Source organism: Cyclopterus lumpus, chromosome 19 (assembly GCF_009769545.1).
Source record: "Cyclopterus lumpus isolate fCycLum1 chromosome 19, fCycLum1.pri, whole genome shotgun sequence".
NCBI lineage: Eukaryota > Metazoa > Chordata > Actinopteri > Perciformes > Cyclopteridae > Cyclopterus > Cyclopterus lumpus.
In genome coordinates, this window is record NC_046984.1 from 10,221,676 (window position 1) to 10,239,980 (window position 18,305).

Genomic DNA, 18,305 nt, shown 5'->3' on the forward strand with positions numbered 1-18,305 from the left:
GTGTCGATTTCAGGCTTTAAGCTACTTTCCTTTGTCAGTGTGTGTTGAAAAGAAGCTGAGACATTCATTCTATTGTGTCTCTGGCTGTCTGGCTGTGTAATTATGCTGAGTGAAATGTGAGGGATGGATAAGACTCAAGAGAAAGAGAGAATAAAAGAGGAAGGGCAGAGGGAAGGTCACCAACATGCACGGTACCCAACTTCAGGAACCGCGTACAAAAATACGTTTGACATCAAGACGATTAATCTAGCCTACTATCTAAAAGATTTAATATAGTGTCTAAAATGCAATGACATCTCTACTGTTGGCAGTTTGAAGGAAGGTTTTATGGACAATAATGTTTCCCTCTCCAATATCAAACATTTGCCCTTTTCCTAATTTAAATAAATTAATGTTTTTCAGTTTTCTTCATCACTTCAGTTGGCTGACATCACAGGGCGGCTAAATCTGTCCTGTCAAAACTTCCAGAAAATGATTTTTGAGATTGACTCACATTTGGGTCTCAAATACACTTGGAACCACATGTGAAAAACATTCAAGGGGCTTGAATACGTCAAATTATTTATTCACGGCCCATGACGGCTTAATGAATGTGTCACTTAAAATAATATTTGACATTTTGGAAAAAAGGGTTATTCACAGAGTTTAAATGAGAAGATTGGTGCCACTGTGTTATCGGTCCGTTAAGTATAAAGCTGCTAGCTGCCGGTTGGCGTAGCATAAAGACTGTTTTTTACATTTTACATTCATGTCATATTGTAATTATGGTTGTTACGACTTGCAGCATCATGTCCACATCCAAGTTTGAATTGCGGGGGATTTAACTGACTAATACAGAATGCCTGAAAGCCAAACAAGTTCTGGATACACCATGTTGGTACGGTGTTCACAGTATTTCAATCTTCACACACCAACTCTGTAATCATACAACCATATTGATGACGCAAGTTATTAACATGTGAATGTTTGCCACCTTTACCATCCACGTAAAGGTGGCGTTAAGTGCTGATCATGGATTGTTAGCTGTAGAAACAACCAGGCTAGCTGTTTCTCTGTAGCTTTGTTTCCAAGCTTTATGCTACGCTAAGCAAAACCAGCTGGACACCAGTGTGGTATTGATCTTATTCAACCCAGAAAGCGATTAAGTATATTTCCCCAAATGTGATGTTTCTCATCATTGAGTCACAATACTGCTTCGCATCACTGCAGAAATACAAACATAGAGAACAAACACATCGACATCTACTTCGGGTATTTTACATCTACAAAACTCACATACTTTCCTTTCTTTGTCTCCCATTTCCTCTCTCTCCAAGTTTCAATCTTTCCCTCTCCCTTCTCAAAACAACCCGAGGTAATCATCCAAAAGCTTGATGCTCCATTAAATTTATAGTTTTACAACCAGTTATCAATTAATCAAATCGCCAAAAGAGTACTTAATTCTTCTCTCTTGCCGTTTGAGTAACACTGGCGCGACAGACCCTAATTTCTATTAATCCTAATAGCCGCTGTGTGAGATCAGATGAAAGTTTAATGATCCAAAATTGGGCAAACAGGGAAAAAATGGGTCAGTGCAACGGCAGGAAGTGACACAGTGCAGCAAAAATGGAATAGAAATACAAATTGAGTAATGAGCTTTAGATAAACATATTAAACTGACACCGCTTCTCAAGTTACGGTTATACACTTTGGATCAGAATAAAATATCTTGATGGCTATTGGGTGGTGTGCCATGACATATTTATGAATCCTGGTGACTGATCCCTTAACTTTTCATCAGGTCAATACTTTGGAAAACTTTGATTAATGATCAAATATCTGCTAATTGACAAAAGTAGGTTAACATGGTAGAAATCAGCATGTTAGCATTGTCGTTGTGAGCGTTTGTTAAACTGCTGCTCAAAGCGTCGCTGTGCTTCAGTACAAGCAGGCAGAGCTGCCAGCTGATGACTCTTTTCCACTCTTCATAATTGTGTTAGCTTGATATCAAACCGATTTTGTCACAGTTTTTTTCCTCGGTGGTCACCACGTTCTCGTTAACTCTCACATCATTGTCATGGCAATATATATCGTCGATGATGTATGTTGACACAATGAACATTAAAACACAAGTATTATCCTTAATCATGTTTATCACGTTGTTATCATACCTCGGAATAATTGTTTTATAATGTAAAGTCTTGACTGCTCAAGCTGCGACTCATAACATTATACACACTTTCCATTTCATTAGTTAGCTACATAAATAGTTGTGAAGCAGTTATTTTTAACACTTTCGTATGTTTGACTTTTAGAGTCAGAAAGAAACGTACGCAAACCTCAGCCCTGCACACCAAGCATGTTAATATTTCCTCTGTTTTGCTCCGCTCTGCTCTGGTCTCGTCTATTTTAATGCTGTCAAAACGCTGATAGGACAGGATGACCACTCAGACAGGGTAAAAGGAATGACGGTTAGCAATTTGCCACCTTCTCAACCCAGTTGAAAGGGATGATGTGGCGACGGCGTTTGACTGTAGTTTATGGATACGGAAAGATATTCCGATGAAAGAAGTGCAACAAAGGAAATAAGTACCTATTTTTTACCCAGTGAAAGTTGAAACCACTGTCTCATTAACTCTGGAAGAGTTTTTTTTTTACAATTTTACTCGTGGAGAATCATTATAATTGCTCCGGACAAGTTTCAAAAAGGGAGAAAGAAAAAGCTGACACCGGGGGAAATGTGAGACACAGAGAGAGCATATTACCGTGGTCTGTCTTTGCCAGCTTGTCGACGCGATACCGAAGAGGTTTACATTTGTGTGTGGAACTTGAAGATGAGAGCAATTACGTGAAGTAAGAAGTAGTGAAAGAAGAGAGAAAAAAATAAATATACTGTCATGTTTGCATGCAACTTTGACCTCTCCCTGCGAAAGTTCAAATAAGAGCACAGCGTATGTTTTGGGATAGACGTATAAGGTCAAAAGGTCAGAGCTAATACAATTGAATTGTGGATACGTCCCAATTTGATCAAAGCTCCCTGAGTGAAACTGTAAGCCGGGAAAATACATTGATAATTCTCTTCTGAGTCACTTCTCTCGCTCTCACACAGCGATGCAAATGTATTTCTCTTCATCCCAGAGGAAACGCTTTGTAATTGTTAACAAGATTGAAAGAGGTTATGCGTTTTTACCTCCCGTATACATTCGCACACTTTAGTTTGATTTGAGAGGAAGTTCACTTTTAATTAAAGAATGACTTGCTTCAAAGGCAGTCTGATGAATTGCAGGATTTAAACCCATATTCTTCCTTTTCTAATTGCTTGTGTGCACGTGTTATTTCTGCGTGTCTGTATTCAGGCTACGGACCCAGATCTGGGGGCAAGCGGTCAAGTCCATTATCGGCTCGTCAACCACCAGCAGCTGTTTAGCATCAATGCCACCGGCGTGATCAGAACTACAATGCCTCTGGACAGAGAGGTCAGAAGAGAATAATATGTTCAGATTTCACATGACTGTCATAGTTGTCGAATGCAATACAGAAAAAAACCGTTGACATTGGCAATGATGAATATTTTCTGAAGCTGTAGTGTTTCTCCGTCATCTTCAAGGTGAAAGGTCACTACTTTCTGATCGTTGAAGCCTGGGACAGTGCGGTGGACCCTCGGCGATCCAGATTAACGCTGTCCGTCACGGTCCTGGATGTCGATGACAACAGCCCGATATTCACCCAACAAACGTACAATGTCACGCTACCGGAGAACAGCCCCAAAGATACAGTCATATTACAGTTAAAGGTGAGTGAGCGGGTTGCTGTTGTAGTTCATTTTGCAATAATTCCAGTAGTTGATGGCACAATGTTATACTGTACATTTCTAAATGTGTTTTTATACATGGCAAATTGTGAGGCTCCAGTGTGTAAATTAGCACTTTTTGCAATCAAGACATTTTCCAGGTCTATGGGTTTTAACTTAATATCTCAATCAGCCAATAATTAACTAACTAATAATTCAACTAGTTCAGCTGAATAATGTCCCTCTCCCTACAAATGATGGTCACAATTATTTAAAACAAATTATGAATAAGGGTTACTTTTCTCTTCAAGTCATGAATTCAGGTCAATAAGTCAATAAGACTCATCATCATAGTCACACTTCAAGTTGATTAACTACTTAGAAATTACCAAATTGGTTTCTATTTACACTAGAGACTAAAAGGTCTGACTTTTAATTTGCAAACACTTAAAGACTCACTGAGTTGGAAAGGAATGTAAAGAAACTGGCGACACAGTAAAATGGCCGCCACAGGCGTTTCAGACATGCCAGCCCAACACACACCTGATGAAAATACGACAATATTCCTGAGCTCTCGCACATGCGGATGCTTTTCCTTCTGGCAAATATAAAAAATTCAACTTGACATAAATTCACACAGCGACTATATTACTTTCTTTCCCATTCTTTGACTCTGTCTTTCTCTGCAGGCGGTAGACGCTGACCTCGTCTCCAACCTCACATATCAAATCAGAACGCAAGGCTCGGACCAGGGGATTGTTCGGCTATTCCACGTTGACCCAGTGACAGGAGAGCTGTCGGTTCTCAGAGTGCTGGACTATGAGACTCTGAGTGAACCAGAGCCCACATACTCATTCACAGTAGAGGCCATGGACACAGAGGGCAGCATGCCTCCTGGACTCACCTCCGTTACTGTCCGAATCATGGTGAGTGGGTGAGTGGGTGGGTGGGTGTTTATACTGACAGCGTTATCACATTTTTAACATTTGCCTTCGCCCTATGTCAGCTGGGATAGGCTCCAGCGCCCCCGCGACCCTAATGAGGATAAGCGGTATTGAAAATGGATGGATGGATGGATGTTTAAAAGCTATTTTTTTGTTTGGAAGTTGATATTGAAAACTTTATAAAAGTTATAGACTATATGAGTTATAGTCATACTATTAAAGGGTGGGTCCATTATTATTATTATTATTATTATTTTTTGTAGGTTTTTATATCATACTGTAGCTTCCGAGTGGTGTTCCTTATGTATACAAATCATTACAACTTTGATCGGAGTTCATATGTTTTAGTGACAAATTGTTGGGAAAATAACAATTTCTCACTAAAATATATATATATATATATATACAGTAACGTATATGGATGGTAAGCTCCTAGTTTGGAAAAGCAGACAAGTTACAGGCTCGGAAGCTAAGTTATGTCCTACAGCAATGTGTTTGAATTCGAAAGCCACCGAAAAATCAGAGACAATCACAAACAAATGAACCAATCAATGCAGCGGTAGACCAACCACTCCCATGTTCTGTGAGGTGGCTGTTGACATGGTCGTATTGCTTTGAAGAGAGCGCTATAACTTTGGAAAGGGCTGTATGAGGACGGGTTAAAGTGAAAATGGTGTTCAGTAAAACTTATATTGAATTTATAGGTAGACCTTTTTGAGATGGTTCAAATATGTTTGCTGCTCCTGTCCACAGCCGCTTTACTTTCAAAGCCTCCATCGACAAAAACAGTTATTTAACCACGTAGGACACGGGAATATGCATACATAGCAAAAATCCGAACCAACCCTTTCAGTCATTTCCAAACTTAGCAAAGCTAACGCTGACTCCACTAGTGCTAGCCTTCACATTATGCATATCCTTATGGATTAGTTATACATGAGTAGCCAACGTCACTGCAATATAACAACCAATTTCTGTCCCTTTCACATTATCCTTGTGCTCCTGATTCTTCTCACAGGTTTTACGTCCGCTGGCTGACACATTCTTTCTACTCGCAGATAAAAAGCATATTTTTCTAAATCCAAATAATTTGTTCAACATTTGCATTTGGTTATGGGCTCAATGGTTATGTTACCTAGGTTAGGTGTTGATACTTTAAACAGCTGTTGCTTATTTCCCTTTGGGGAGACCAGATGTTAAGGAATCGATGAAGAGTGAACCCACTTGAGTCATTTTGGGGAATGCAAAGAGAAAGTGTAGATGAGAATAAAGCATAATTTAAGCATTTAAATGAGAGCAAAAGGCCAAACAAAGTCAATTTGCACATCATTAGTATTTTAAAAAAATGGGGTAAATTATACAAAAACAAAAACAGCTTCATGTACTGTATGTTAACAATCGTAATGCCATACTGTGTGTGTGTTTATTTCGCTCCAGGACATGAATGACTTTTCCCCGGTATTCAGCCAGTCAGTGTACCGAGGCCTGGTTGCCCCTAATGCTTTCAAGGGAACCGTCGTCACCACAGTGATGGCCAATGACTCTGACCCTGCGGTGAGCATTTCCAGCTGCTGCTATTCAAACTGTTTTTCACAGTCTGCTCCCCAAATTGTGTTTGGGAATAATGCAAGATAGTGATGCTTGTCTGCAGTGTATGTGTGTCTTTCTCCACTGGAGCTGTTTTTTTTAACCCCAGTGTAGCACTTAATGATGCCTCCATTGGGCTTTTAAACAATCTTTGTAATATAGCCTGGTTTAATCTGCTTGCTGTCAAATGAGGGTCACTTTATAGTTCCATTGTGAGCCATTAGGTAGTCAGCTGGTGCAGTTAACTCCAGGTTTAAAAGGTTGTAAAAATGCTCAAAGTGGGGTCTAAGTGCGGTGTTAATAAAGTGTTGAGTCACACAGACATTTGTTTAGATGCAGATCTGAAATGCAAATAGCTCCTCATCTTTATCGGAACAGAAAACGACCAATTGGTAAATCTGCGATTTGAATGTAAAGTAAATCACCAAATGAATATTTATATTAAAAAAACAGAAACACTAAAGTATATCTTTACCCAGCATTACTGCTCAAGAAGACGTGATCTTATTTGTCACTCTTCCATCTCCAGTGAAATAGTCTACACTGGCGATGTTGCCCCATATCCTCTTTAAAAGCTCCATGTCCCTTTGCCTAATGTGCTTGCTGTCTTCCTACATCAGCTGAATGGATCCAGACTTGAAGTCTAAGCATAAAGACAGACTCTCTCAAAAATTAACATTATACTGTCAAGGCTATATGATATAAAGGCTCCCAATGTTCCAACAATGTACTAAATAGCACCTTAACAGCCTTGGTTATATATATACATAATATTTGGATGTCAGTGTCACTTATACCCTTCAGAACCACAATTTAAAGTAGCAACGTGCATATATGTATATGTTCTAAACATATACAGGAATTATATAACTAAATTGTAATTATTTTATTAACCACACATTTTTTAACCACGTAAATGATTTGCAATTTATTATTTTAATCATAAACAACAATTTAGCTTACCTAAACATACACAGTGAGGTATACAGCATTGCTACACTGGTATTGTATCGATACCCGGTATCAGTATTGGGACTGAAAAGTTGGCTTGATTTGATGAATATTTCCTGACATTTTGAGTCAAATTAGTTCACTGATGAACACTTGAAAGGTCAATTCATGATCATGAGTTCCTAAACTTGGACCTAATATCTTTCAAATAGTGATGTGTGTCTTAACTGCTTCATTTGTACTTGGACACACTGTTTGACATATTTGTGTTGGATATTAAATACTGTAATAGTCATTCTACAGTCATTGCCAAACTATGAATTGTTTGTATTTGATGCATTGTAAAAAGTCTGTCACGCCCAGGCAGAACACAGGACACAGACACAGGGTTTTCCAGGTATAGTAGTCTTTATTGATAAGACTGACTCCAAGGCAGAGAAATAAATATAAGCTATCAAACTTATCTAGAACACACTTCTTCCAATAAATAAAATAGGAAGAAGCATGGCTATACAAGATTATCAAAACAAAAGATCACTCCACTCTTGGAGGAAAACAAAGACTTTTAACATCACATAAACAAAAACACGCCTTAAAAACTGGAGGCACTATGAAAGATTATCAAAACCAAAATCACTCCCACGGAGGAAACAAAAGACTGAAAACTTCAACAATTAAATTAAATCTATGACACAAAACTTACAAAATCACTCTCTTGGAGGAATCCAATGGAACAGAACGCGATGACTTGGTATTCAAGGCTTAGTAACTATGGCAGGGCTAGAGGGACCGCACGGCCACAAGGACAGAAACAAACACACTGGCACAGGACAAGGGGAGACGCAGACTATAAGTACACATGAGGGAAGTGGGGAAACAGGTGGACACAATCAGGAATCAGGGAAGACAATCAGACTGGTGACACATGAGCAAGGGTAAGTGACCTGAAACGAGAGGAGAGTTACTATTTCAAAATAAAACAGGAAATGACAAGACAAAAAGACCCAACAAAATAAAACAAACCCAACAACGTCACCGCGGTGCGACAGTCTGTAAGCGTGTCGGTATTCCAAGAAGAATGCAATTTATATTTCCTAATGCCACATTTGTATAAATCTGTCATTCTAAGTGTACTTGTTCTTTTCACAGGGTACCCCTGCAGGTCGAGTGCGCTTTAAAGTGAACCAGGAGACTTTTCCATACTCTGCCAGTATATTTGATGTAGAGGAACGGACAGGAAATGTTGTAACCAGAGTTAACCTCAACGAAGAGCCCAACCTCAAATTCAATGTAAGTATGCACACAATGTACAGCTCTCCAGCAATCCTTGATGTACACTGTATTGTATCCCATTCGTCAACACCCACAAGGGGTCATATGATGAGTTTAAGGGCTTGTGAGAAGATTTCCTGGGGAGTACAAAAGAACTAAACTAATTCTGATGCACAACATGATGCATCATTTTGTTCCTAATCTTAATCTAATCTTTGCTTTTTAAAGTCAAATTGCAGCAGAGTTCTAGAGACGGCAATATCCGTCTATTGCAGTTAAACTTCTGAGAAGGGGAATGGGTTGACCCGTTCGTGCTCCTCACTGACCTTGCATCATGCTGCAATGATGAAGAGCCAAAGTTAAATCATTTCACTCTCTTATACCTGAGCCGTAATGAATAAAGGATACTTTAATCTCATTGAATTGCTGATAACTCACAGACATGATGGGAAATTGCTTTGAATTAAAAACACACAGTGTTACACTGTTGTATTTTAGCATTTACGTGACTGCATAACTATAACGAGATATTTTAATTTACATTTGAATTGAAAACATTATAAAACATGCTCATCTGCGATGGATAAAGCAGCAGTGAAAGAGTGTCCTTCTTGGAAGATATTAACTTCCATCAAGCTATAATGTATTCTGAGTATTATTCAAATGAACCACGCTGCAGTGAGCCTACTGTTTATCATAATGTAAATACAGTATGCAGTATCACTTAATATTATACCCCAATCATTCAAATGGATCTATTCTAACTGTAAACACTGGCACTGGGACTGTAGTCCAATAGAGACATCATTACTGCAGATTTATCGGATGCTTCCCTGCTGTGCTTTAGTTTTGGGATATTGAGATTTAGAAGGTGGAGGATTGGGAGCGCATCATGAAGTCTTTAGAAATTAATCTGATCATGTTGTACTTGCAGATTGTATCATTTGTAAAGCATAGAGGTGTATTTGTACAGAGCACTCTTATGAGTCTCTATCCCCTGTACATAGTATAGCGCAGCAGCTTATTAGTTTCAAAATGTCCTTTTCCCAGCTGCACCCCTCAATGGGGCTTTGGGCCATTCTAATTTCATATTTTTTCATCTTTAATTAACACAACAAGGATTCAACATCCTCTGAAGAAGTCACTCAGGGGCCTAATTCTACCTCGTTTAGCTGAAAAATGAATCGGTCCAACACATTTTGGGATTATCACTGAGATAAACACTGTCCAAGGTATCATTTATAAACGACAGATGACAAAGTTAGACAATCTCATTGGTATGTAGAAAATCAAATCTAATTTCTATCTATAATGGCACCAACACCGTATTTTCATAAAATGTCTTTGAAGCAGGTTGGCAGGAATAAGCAAGTGTACAAGGCTAAAAACTGATTTGTACATAAAAAGCAACCCATTGAAATATGCAGTGCAAGGCATTGTGCTTTTGAGAAGGGCCCTTAACTACCACATGTTCCAACAATGTTTGTACGTTTCCAGCAGTTAATGAGTTATCAGTGCATTTAATAGAGGTTGAGTTATATAATGAAGGACAACGCATTATCAGTAGTATTTTTAATATCTTGATATTTAATTGTGGCTTTCATTAGGAATCCTTTGGGCCCGATTAACAGTAGTTAACCCCCAATTAAATGAAGAAGGGCTAAACAGGGAAAATAAGTACACCAGTGGGATACAGCCTCATTTTACATTACATTAAATGTCATTTAGCTGACGCTTTAATCCAAAGCGACTTACAATAAGTGCATTCAACCGTCAGTACAAACTCAGCACAACAAGAATCAAGAAAGAACAATTTCTTCAAGAAAGTCAAACTACAAAGTGCTATAAACAAGAGCCATTTAAGTGCGAATGAAGTGCTAATCTGTTTTTATTTAAGAAATAGTAAAAAAAGATGTGTTTTTAGTTTCCGGCGGAAGGTGTAGAGACTTTCTGCTGTCCTGATGTCAATGGGGAGCTCGTTCCACCAATGAGGAGCCAGCACAGCAAACAGTCGTGACTTTGTCGAGTGTTTAGCTCGCAATGACGGAGCCACAAGCCGATTGGCCGAAGCGGAGCGGAGCGAACGGGTCATCCCGTTCTCCAATTCCCATGCAAATGATGGGCTTTCAGAATGCTAGCAACACAAATGTAGATTTTCATTTTGCTTTATTATCAGCCTGTCATGCATTAGCTGCATCAATTTGTTTGGCTGTCTCTGCCGTCAGCACACTGTGTGAACTGATATCTTTGCACTGTCACAAGAGTAGTGGCAGCACTGGACTGCAATATTGCAAGCAAGCAATGTGGATATCTCGTGACTCTGCGTTAACCTGTTTGTGTATTTGATTGACAGCTGGTGGTGGTGGCATATGATGATGGTGTGCCAGTAAAGGAAAGCACAACTCTAGTAGAGATCACGGTCCTTCAGCCCTCTGTCATTCCTGTGTTCACTCAGGAAGAATACAGGTACGCACACACACACACACACACACACACACACACACACACACACACACACACACACACACACACACACACACACACACACACACACACACATTCACACACACACACACACACATGGCTGGAGACATTGTGTTTTGACTTGTCTGCCGTTCCATTCACTCGATATCTGCGAAACGCAGAGAGTATATCTTTAAATTTTCAAAACGTTGACTCAATAATTAATAGGCTTATTATGAGAATTGCACACAAATGTCTGATAAAATACTAATGAGGAAGTGATGACATTTTTGATGGAAACTGCAACTTAAAGGTGGCAATTCATAGTCTGAAGTTACAAATGAGTTAAATAGTTACATTCTGGTTTATCTGACTCTAGCAACACCTGCTGTAACTGGTAATACCATTAAGAACTTCATAGTAATACAAAAACAAATACCAGGTCTGTTCAAATTAAACAGTTATGGATCCCTGGGCGGCAGGAAGTGCAGTTTGTGAAGTTACTCTGTTGACACCGAACCCCAAGTTGCTCCTATAAATGTTTATGATGGCTTTAATGCAGAAGACACATTTTATGTCTATACTGGTATGTATATAAAACAACAGAAGAAGAATATGAGCAACTTGTGTACCTAAAAATGTGACGTATTCTTTATTCATTGCTGTAGTTTTACAGGACCAGTATGTGCATATGTCCTTCCCTGTGAATCCCTTGTGCATGTCATTTGAATCCAATGCAGGGTTCCACCACTGACAACTCAAACTAGTATATAGAGAGGTAACTAACAATCAAAACACATTTAATATCTATAGGAAAATAAATGGCATCCATAATTAGTGTAAAAATAAGGTTTATGTGAAAACCTTAATAATTATGACTTACAGTCAGAATCTTTGCCCACTCTGAGACAGCTGTGTGTAATATAATGTGGTACAATACGGCACCACAAAGCCTATTCCTGCTCTCTGCATGAGCATCTCTAGATGTACAGTGTTTTTTTGTTTAGTTTTTTTAACAGTTTTTTTTCTTTTGCACAAACATATTATAAGAAATAAATGCATCTGAAATGTTGGATTGTATCCAGTTGCTACTATGACTAAGCCAGAAGATTTGTTTTTCATTTGGCAACGTATGAAGGACATTAATATAGGTGTAATTAACTATGGAGAAATATGTTTAACATTCAAAGAACATAATCTATTATTACTAATAGAATACTTTTCTCTGATGGATGAACGCAACGAGCACTTAATATGGTTCTACCACATTCATAGCACAAGCATGCAAAATCACATTACAGGGCAGTAGATGGAAGCAGAAGGTGCTAAGTCTGAACAGCATGGTCTTTGCTCGCCTAATTCAGTTTTGATTACGACTTTAGTGTAAGGAGATTCCAGAAAAGAATGAAAATATAATGTAGGAACTTTTTCCAGTTTGTTTTCATAGTATAAATCCATATTCAAAACAAATATGCACGGTAGCGTCAACTTTGAGGGGCAGCAGCATGCTTCTCCCGTCTGCTGGAAACTCATTGAAAGAAGCAGAAACTCAATTTTAAACATGTATAAGGGGACATTGGGCGGCACCTTCAGTGCCCTTTCAGTTCCTCTGCTTGCTTTAGTGTGTTTGAATTGTGCGCCCCGAGCAGTGGGAAAGCATATAGAGAGCTGTTTACAAAATGAAAATGCATTAAATGCCTAAAAGTTATCATAAAGAAATGGTGCCTAATATATATATTTTAAAGTGTTTTCCCTCATTTTCCAGGTGCATAAATGTCCGTCGACGGTAGCTGTAAAACAATAAATGTGAAGAATTTCTATCACACATACTCTCTTTCATTCAGTATGTGCTTTGAAATGCTGATAAAGCCGTTAGCCACCCACTATAAACTCAACCAACATTAATAAATGATGCTCTTACCTCACGTGCAGACACATACACGCTCTCACTCTCAAGTCATCATTATAACTCTTCCTGTTGGTGCTGCTTTTATGAGGTCACTGGTTCACCTCAAATTGTTTTGTTCTGTGATTGGCTGGGAGGTGTGAGGTCACATCATCCTATAATCTACAGCTATTAGCTCTGTTTCTCAATCTTGATCTGTCAGTCTTCATGTCTCCTTTCATTAAATACATTAACTTTTTTTCCATTTTATTTACTCTTTCTGTCATTCTTCATCCTGATGTGTTTCTTCCATATGACACTAGCTTCTAATGTTCTTAATGCATGTTCCTTCTACCATCCTAGTTTTTATCAGCCCCTCTGTACATCTTTTTGTACCCAAGAATGACAGAGGGAATGAATTGGTCTCCTTCCATTTGCCTGTTGGTTATGCTGTCTGTCAGGCACAATATCCAAGTCATCAGACTGAGATCTAAATTGCAGGAGAGGATGAAACATCATATTCCATATTTTTCAAAATGGCTGATTGACTCAATAGTTGGACCTTGTTTCCTGCTCAAAATAAAATGTGCCTTTTCTGACGTTCTTGTTTGCTTGCTAGAGGGATAGTATTTTTATTTCCACTTGCAGATTTTGCTTACTTTTTTTGTTTAAGTTCTTCCTGTTTCCCTCCTCTCGTCAACCTTCATCACAAGTCAAAGTATTTCACAGTTTTTCATCTTTCTTTATTAAAACACACAGCATCAAACGTTCTCAGACAATGAGCTTGTTTTGGAGTTATTGCAACTTTAGTGTCAATACAGAAATACAGTATTGCTGACAACATGTCAAGGTCAGGTTTGACTTTCACACAGAGCACAGTGAAGCTCCCCTCTATTTTTAGGAAAAGGGTTTGAGGCAAGAGAGAGATACTATGTCAGCCAGCCATATAATAACGCATTTATAAATATGTAACAAAGCTTCAAGCTGAAAGAGTGTGTACCTGCCTGTCTACATGTGCATGTTTTAGAATCTGTGTGTATTTGTATTTCATTGTATTTGTTAAAGGGAAACCTTGTCCATCTTCTACTGGCTTTGTGTCGTTGCACTGTGGGTGTTATGAGCAAATGAACGATGTTTGGATTCCCTCTGCGCTGCTGGTGCCAAGAGCTTCCTGCTCATTTGCAGACGAGGAGAAATTACGCATTTTGCATCTTCTGGCTGACTTGTTGGTGCTGGCAGCGTGGAGGGAGGTTGCAAATTGTTCATTTGCATGCCTGCATTGTAGTGATAAAAAGCTGGTTGAAGTTTCCCCTTAATCAACTCTTTTTGGTGCACTGTGGATGTCCCTTTCTGTGTGTGTTTTGCATGTCTCTCTGCCGGCATGTGTGCCTTATATTTTACATTTGTGTGCCCATATTTTTGTGTTTGCGTCTATGTATGAGAAACTGTGTGTGTGTGTGTGTGTGTGTGGGGAGGGGGTGGTGGGGGTTGTTCTTCTAATTCCATGTTGTGGTCACACAGTGTATGTACCAGCTTTAAATTAATTATCCCAGCTTTATTGAATCAAAGCTAATTGTACCAGTGTGGTTTAAGGAGCTTACTAATGTTGCTTAATGATTTTGTATGGTTTCAAAAGATGGGCCTCTACCCAAGGGCAAGGCAGAATTGGTAATATTAATTCCTTTAATGAAAAAGAGTGACGGACACAAGGGATCTGTTAAAAGCATTGTACATTGAACAACAGATTATACTAATTACAAAAGCCTATATGAATCCAAAATGTGTTATCCTCACAAGCTTAAACTTAAAGAAAAACAATTTATATGGTCCTTATATGGACTATTTCTAAAATCCATATAAGGTAAATCCTATAATCTGCTCAATGTATTGTAGGTTAACCTAAGGACATTATGTGCACAATAAATTGTTGTTGATCATATCTGAGTGTATCAGAGATAGAAGGTAGCAAACTGACATTGTCACATAGAAAAACATGGAGCCATGAGCTGTGTACTTATACATGCAGTTCAGGCTTCAATAGAGCAGAGGAGGATGGCCATTCAACCGCAAAGCAACAAATAATATTTGTTGACAGGAGCCCACACTGACCAAGCTTTCCCCATTAGGAACACTTTCCTTAGTCCTAATGGCCAGACCAACCAAACAAACAATCTTGTGAGAAGCTGTCAAAGAAAACTATTTCTAAACACACTAACAGTAGACAAGGAGTGTAGTTTAAAATTCTAAAATGCATTTTTACATTACATTACATGTCATTTAGCTGATGCTTTTATCCAAAGCGACTTACAATAAGTGCATTCAACCATGACAAGAAATGTGGGGGGGAGGGGGTGTAACATCATTGACACTATTCGAATGAGGGTTGCCAGCCAAGTAGTGCCAAACTACAAAAATGCCATAAGTAAGTGCCATTCAAGTGCCACTGAAGTGCTAATCTGTTTTTATTTAAGGTATAGTCAGAAAAGATGTGCCCGGCAGAAGATGTAGAGATTTTCTGCTGTCCCGATGTCAGTGGGGAGCTCATTCTACCATTGAGGGGCCAGGACGGCAAAGTCTTGATTTTGTTGAGTGTATAGCTCGCAGTGACTGAGCCACAAGTTGATTGGTAGATGCCGAGCGGAGTGAACGGGCTGGGGTGTGAGGTTTGACCATGTCCTGGATGTAGATTGGACCCAATCTGTTCGCAGCACGGAACGCAAGTGGTTTGAGGTAACCAGTGAAGGGAGCGGAAGAGCGGAGTAGTGTGGGTGAATTTAGGTTCAAGAGCAGTCGAGCTGCTGCATTCTGGATGAGCTGCAGAGGTCGGATGGGCTTAGCAGGTAGACCTGCCAGGAGGGCGTTACAATAGTCTAAGCGTAAAATGACCTGAGCCTGGACCAGAACCTGTGCCGCCTTCTGAGTTAGAAGGGGTCGGATTCTCCTGATGTTGTGCAGCATGTACCTACAGGAACGTGTTGTCGCAGTAATGTTGGCAGTCAGGAAGAGTTGACTGTCGAGTGCCACACCGAGGTTTCTAGCAGACAAGGTCGGTGCCGACACAGAGTTGTTGAAGGTGGTAGTCAGGTCGTGGGTGGGAGAGCCTTTCCCTGGAAAGAAAAGTAGTTCAGTCTTGTCAGGGTTGATTTGTAAGTGGTGTGCAGACATCCACTGAGAGATGTCAGTCAGACAGGCAGAGATTTGTGCTACTACCTGTTTCAGATTGGGGAAACGAGAGAATGACAGAGCGGAGAGAATTAGTGTACAGAGAGAAGAGGAGGGCCCAGGACGGAGCCTTGAGGGACCCCAAAAGGTTGTTACTGTGGAAATAGACTTGATTAAAGATAGCACGCTCAAGAGTTTTGGAAAGAAAGGGAAGAAGAGAGACAGGTCTGTAGTTGTTGACTTCAGACGGGTTAAGGGTGGTTTTCTCGAGGAGAGGGTTAACTCTTGCCTCCTTCAGAGAGTTAGGGAAACAGACAGTTGAGAGGGAGCTGTTAATAAGATAGGTAAGAAAGTCAGGAGCAATAGCCTGGAGAATGTGAGATCAGATGGGGTCAAGGGGGCAGGTGGTCGGACGGGCAGCAGTTACCAAGGTAAGGACTTGATATGAGACAGGAGGGTGAAAGAGGAAAGTGAAGAAGAAGTTAATGGAAGTGTAATTATAGAAGATGGATTAGTAAAGGAGGAGTGTATGTCATATATCTTGTTTGTAAAGTAGTAGTAGTAGTAGATGAAGTGGCTTGGTTGAAGGGTGGAAGGAGGAGGGGACAAGAAGGGTCAAGGAGGCAGGAAAAGATCAATAAGAGTTTTTTGGGGTTAGAGAAAGAGGCTTGAATTTTGATTTTGGTAGAAAGAGCTTTTGGCTGCAGAGATAGAGGCAGAGAAGGAGAAGAGAAGAGATTGATAGGCGAGCAGGTTGTCTGCATGTTTAGTTTTTTTGCCATTTCCTTTCCGATGCTCGCATAGTGGCTCTCTCGGCGTGCACCGAGTCAGACAACCACGGAGCCGGACAGGACTTGCGAACCAGTCGTGTCTTAAGAGGACAATCAAGAATCAAGAGATGAAGACAGAGTAAAGAGCAGAGTGTTTGTGCCAGAGTTTGGATGCATGAGTGAGAAGGAGTCAGTTGAAGTTCTGGGTAGATAGAACAGAGGAGGCCAGAGAGGAGAGAGAGAGAGAGGGAGCAAATGTTGCAACAGACAGCTACAGAGTCTGTTGATGTGGGCGAGTTTTTAGTTCCAAAGAGTGGGAGAGGGTGAGAGATGAAGAAGTGGTCAGATACATGAAGTGGAGTTACAGTGAGGTTAGATATAGAGCAGTTTCTGGTGAACATATAGTCAAGGTGGTTGCCGGTGGTTGCTTTGCGAGTAGGAGGGGAAGGACTGAGTGAGAGGGCAAAGGAGAGGGCATTTGTATATTTTGAACTGCATTATATGTGTTACATCAGTCTGACACCAGCAAACTGTATTTAAAATGAAACAGCGGAGCTCAAAGTGCTGACTCTCAGCACAAGTGTGTTTTGGGTTGTTCATATCCATGCATGGTGAGCGGTGTAGGATGCCCCTATTTCCCATGTGTGCCTCAGGGGCATCTATAAAAAGTTCTAAATTTCCTTTACTGTTCATAGAATGACGATAGCTAAAAGTCAGCACATAAATCTTCTGTAGTCAGTATTTAATTTCAAAATCCAATGAACTGCGGTAACAAAACCAAGACAAAACCGTCTCTATACTTACAAACCGTACACATCAAGAAGTCCACGGATTGCCAATATGTTATGTAGTTTGTCGAATTGCCTTGCCATAATAGTCAATATCATAAAGTAGAGACTTTTTTAATTAATTTTGATCCGATGGGGGGGTTTGTTAAATTGTTGTAGCAACTGTGTGTAGAGGATGTCTCCCTCGCTCTCTCTGTTTCTCTCACTGTAGGACCATTTATGGACTTGCAGAATTGGTATGCAGTCAGTATCACACGCGCATGAATAGTTATCAGCAGCCGGTAGCAATTATCAGCATGAGGTTAAGTGAACAAAAAGAAAATATTGCCTTCTCAAATATTATTGAAAGTCCTCCCACTACTTATCTTGCTTGTGTATGCATGTGAGCATGTCTGTGTCTGGTGTGTGTGTGTGTGTGTGTGTGTGTGTGTGTGTGTGTGTGTGTGTGTGTGTGTGTGTGTGTGTGTGTGTGTGTGTGTGTGTGTGTGTGTGTGTGTGTGTGTGAGAGAGTGTCTGTTAATGCCAGTATGGGTCCCCCCCCACACCCCCACACTATCAGAATGCCCCATAGCCTGTTACTTTGTTAATTAATCTAATTAGAGAGTGCTGAGAGAGTTGAGAGCCAAAACGGTTCTAAACATCAACGTTTTTTTTTTCATCAGGTGATTGTATGATCAAAGATGGCAGTACGTTGCTTTGTGTCTTGCGTCATTA

The 18,305-nt window shown here is 39.8% G+C and overlaps 1 protein-coding gene across 1 annotated transcript in view; it reads left to right on the forward strand.

Annotated features, from left to right (window-relative positions):
• The window catches only part of LOC117748670 (protocadherin-15-like), a 113,567-nt gene that overhangs the window by 55,386 nt on the left and 39,876 nt on the right, over positions 1 to 18,305 (forward strand). The window contains exons 20-25 of the mRNA XM_034558647.1: positions 3,336 to 3,455; positions 3,587 to 3,772; positions 4,459 to 4,695; positions 6,151 to 6,267; positions 8,401 to 8,541; positions 10,877 to 10,989. Coding sequence (XP_034414538.1) covers positions 3,336 to 3,455; positions 3,587 to 3,772; positions 4,459 to 4,695; positions 6,151 to 6,267; positions 8,401 to 8,541; positions 10,877 to 10,989 — 914 coding nt within the window. The remainder of the gene's footprint in view (positions 1 to 3,335; positions 3,456 to 3,586; positions 3,773 to 4,458; positions 4,696 to 6,150; positions 6,268 to 8,400; positions 8,542 to 10,876; positions 10,990 to 18,305) is intronic.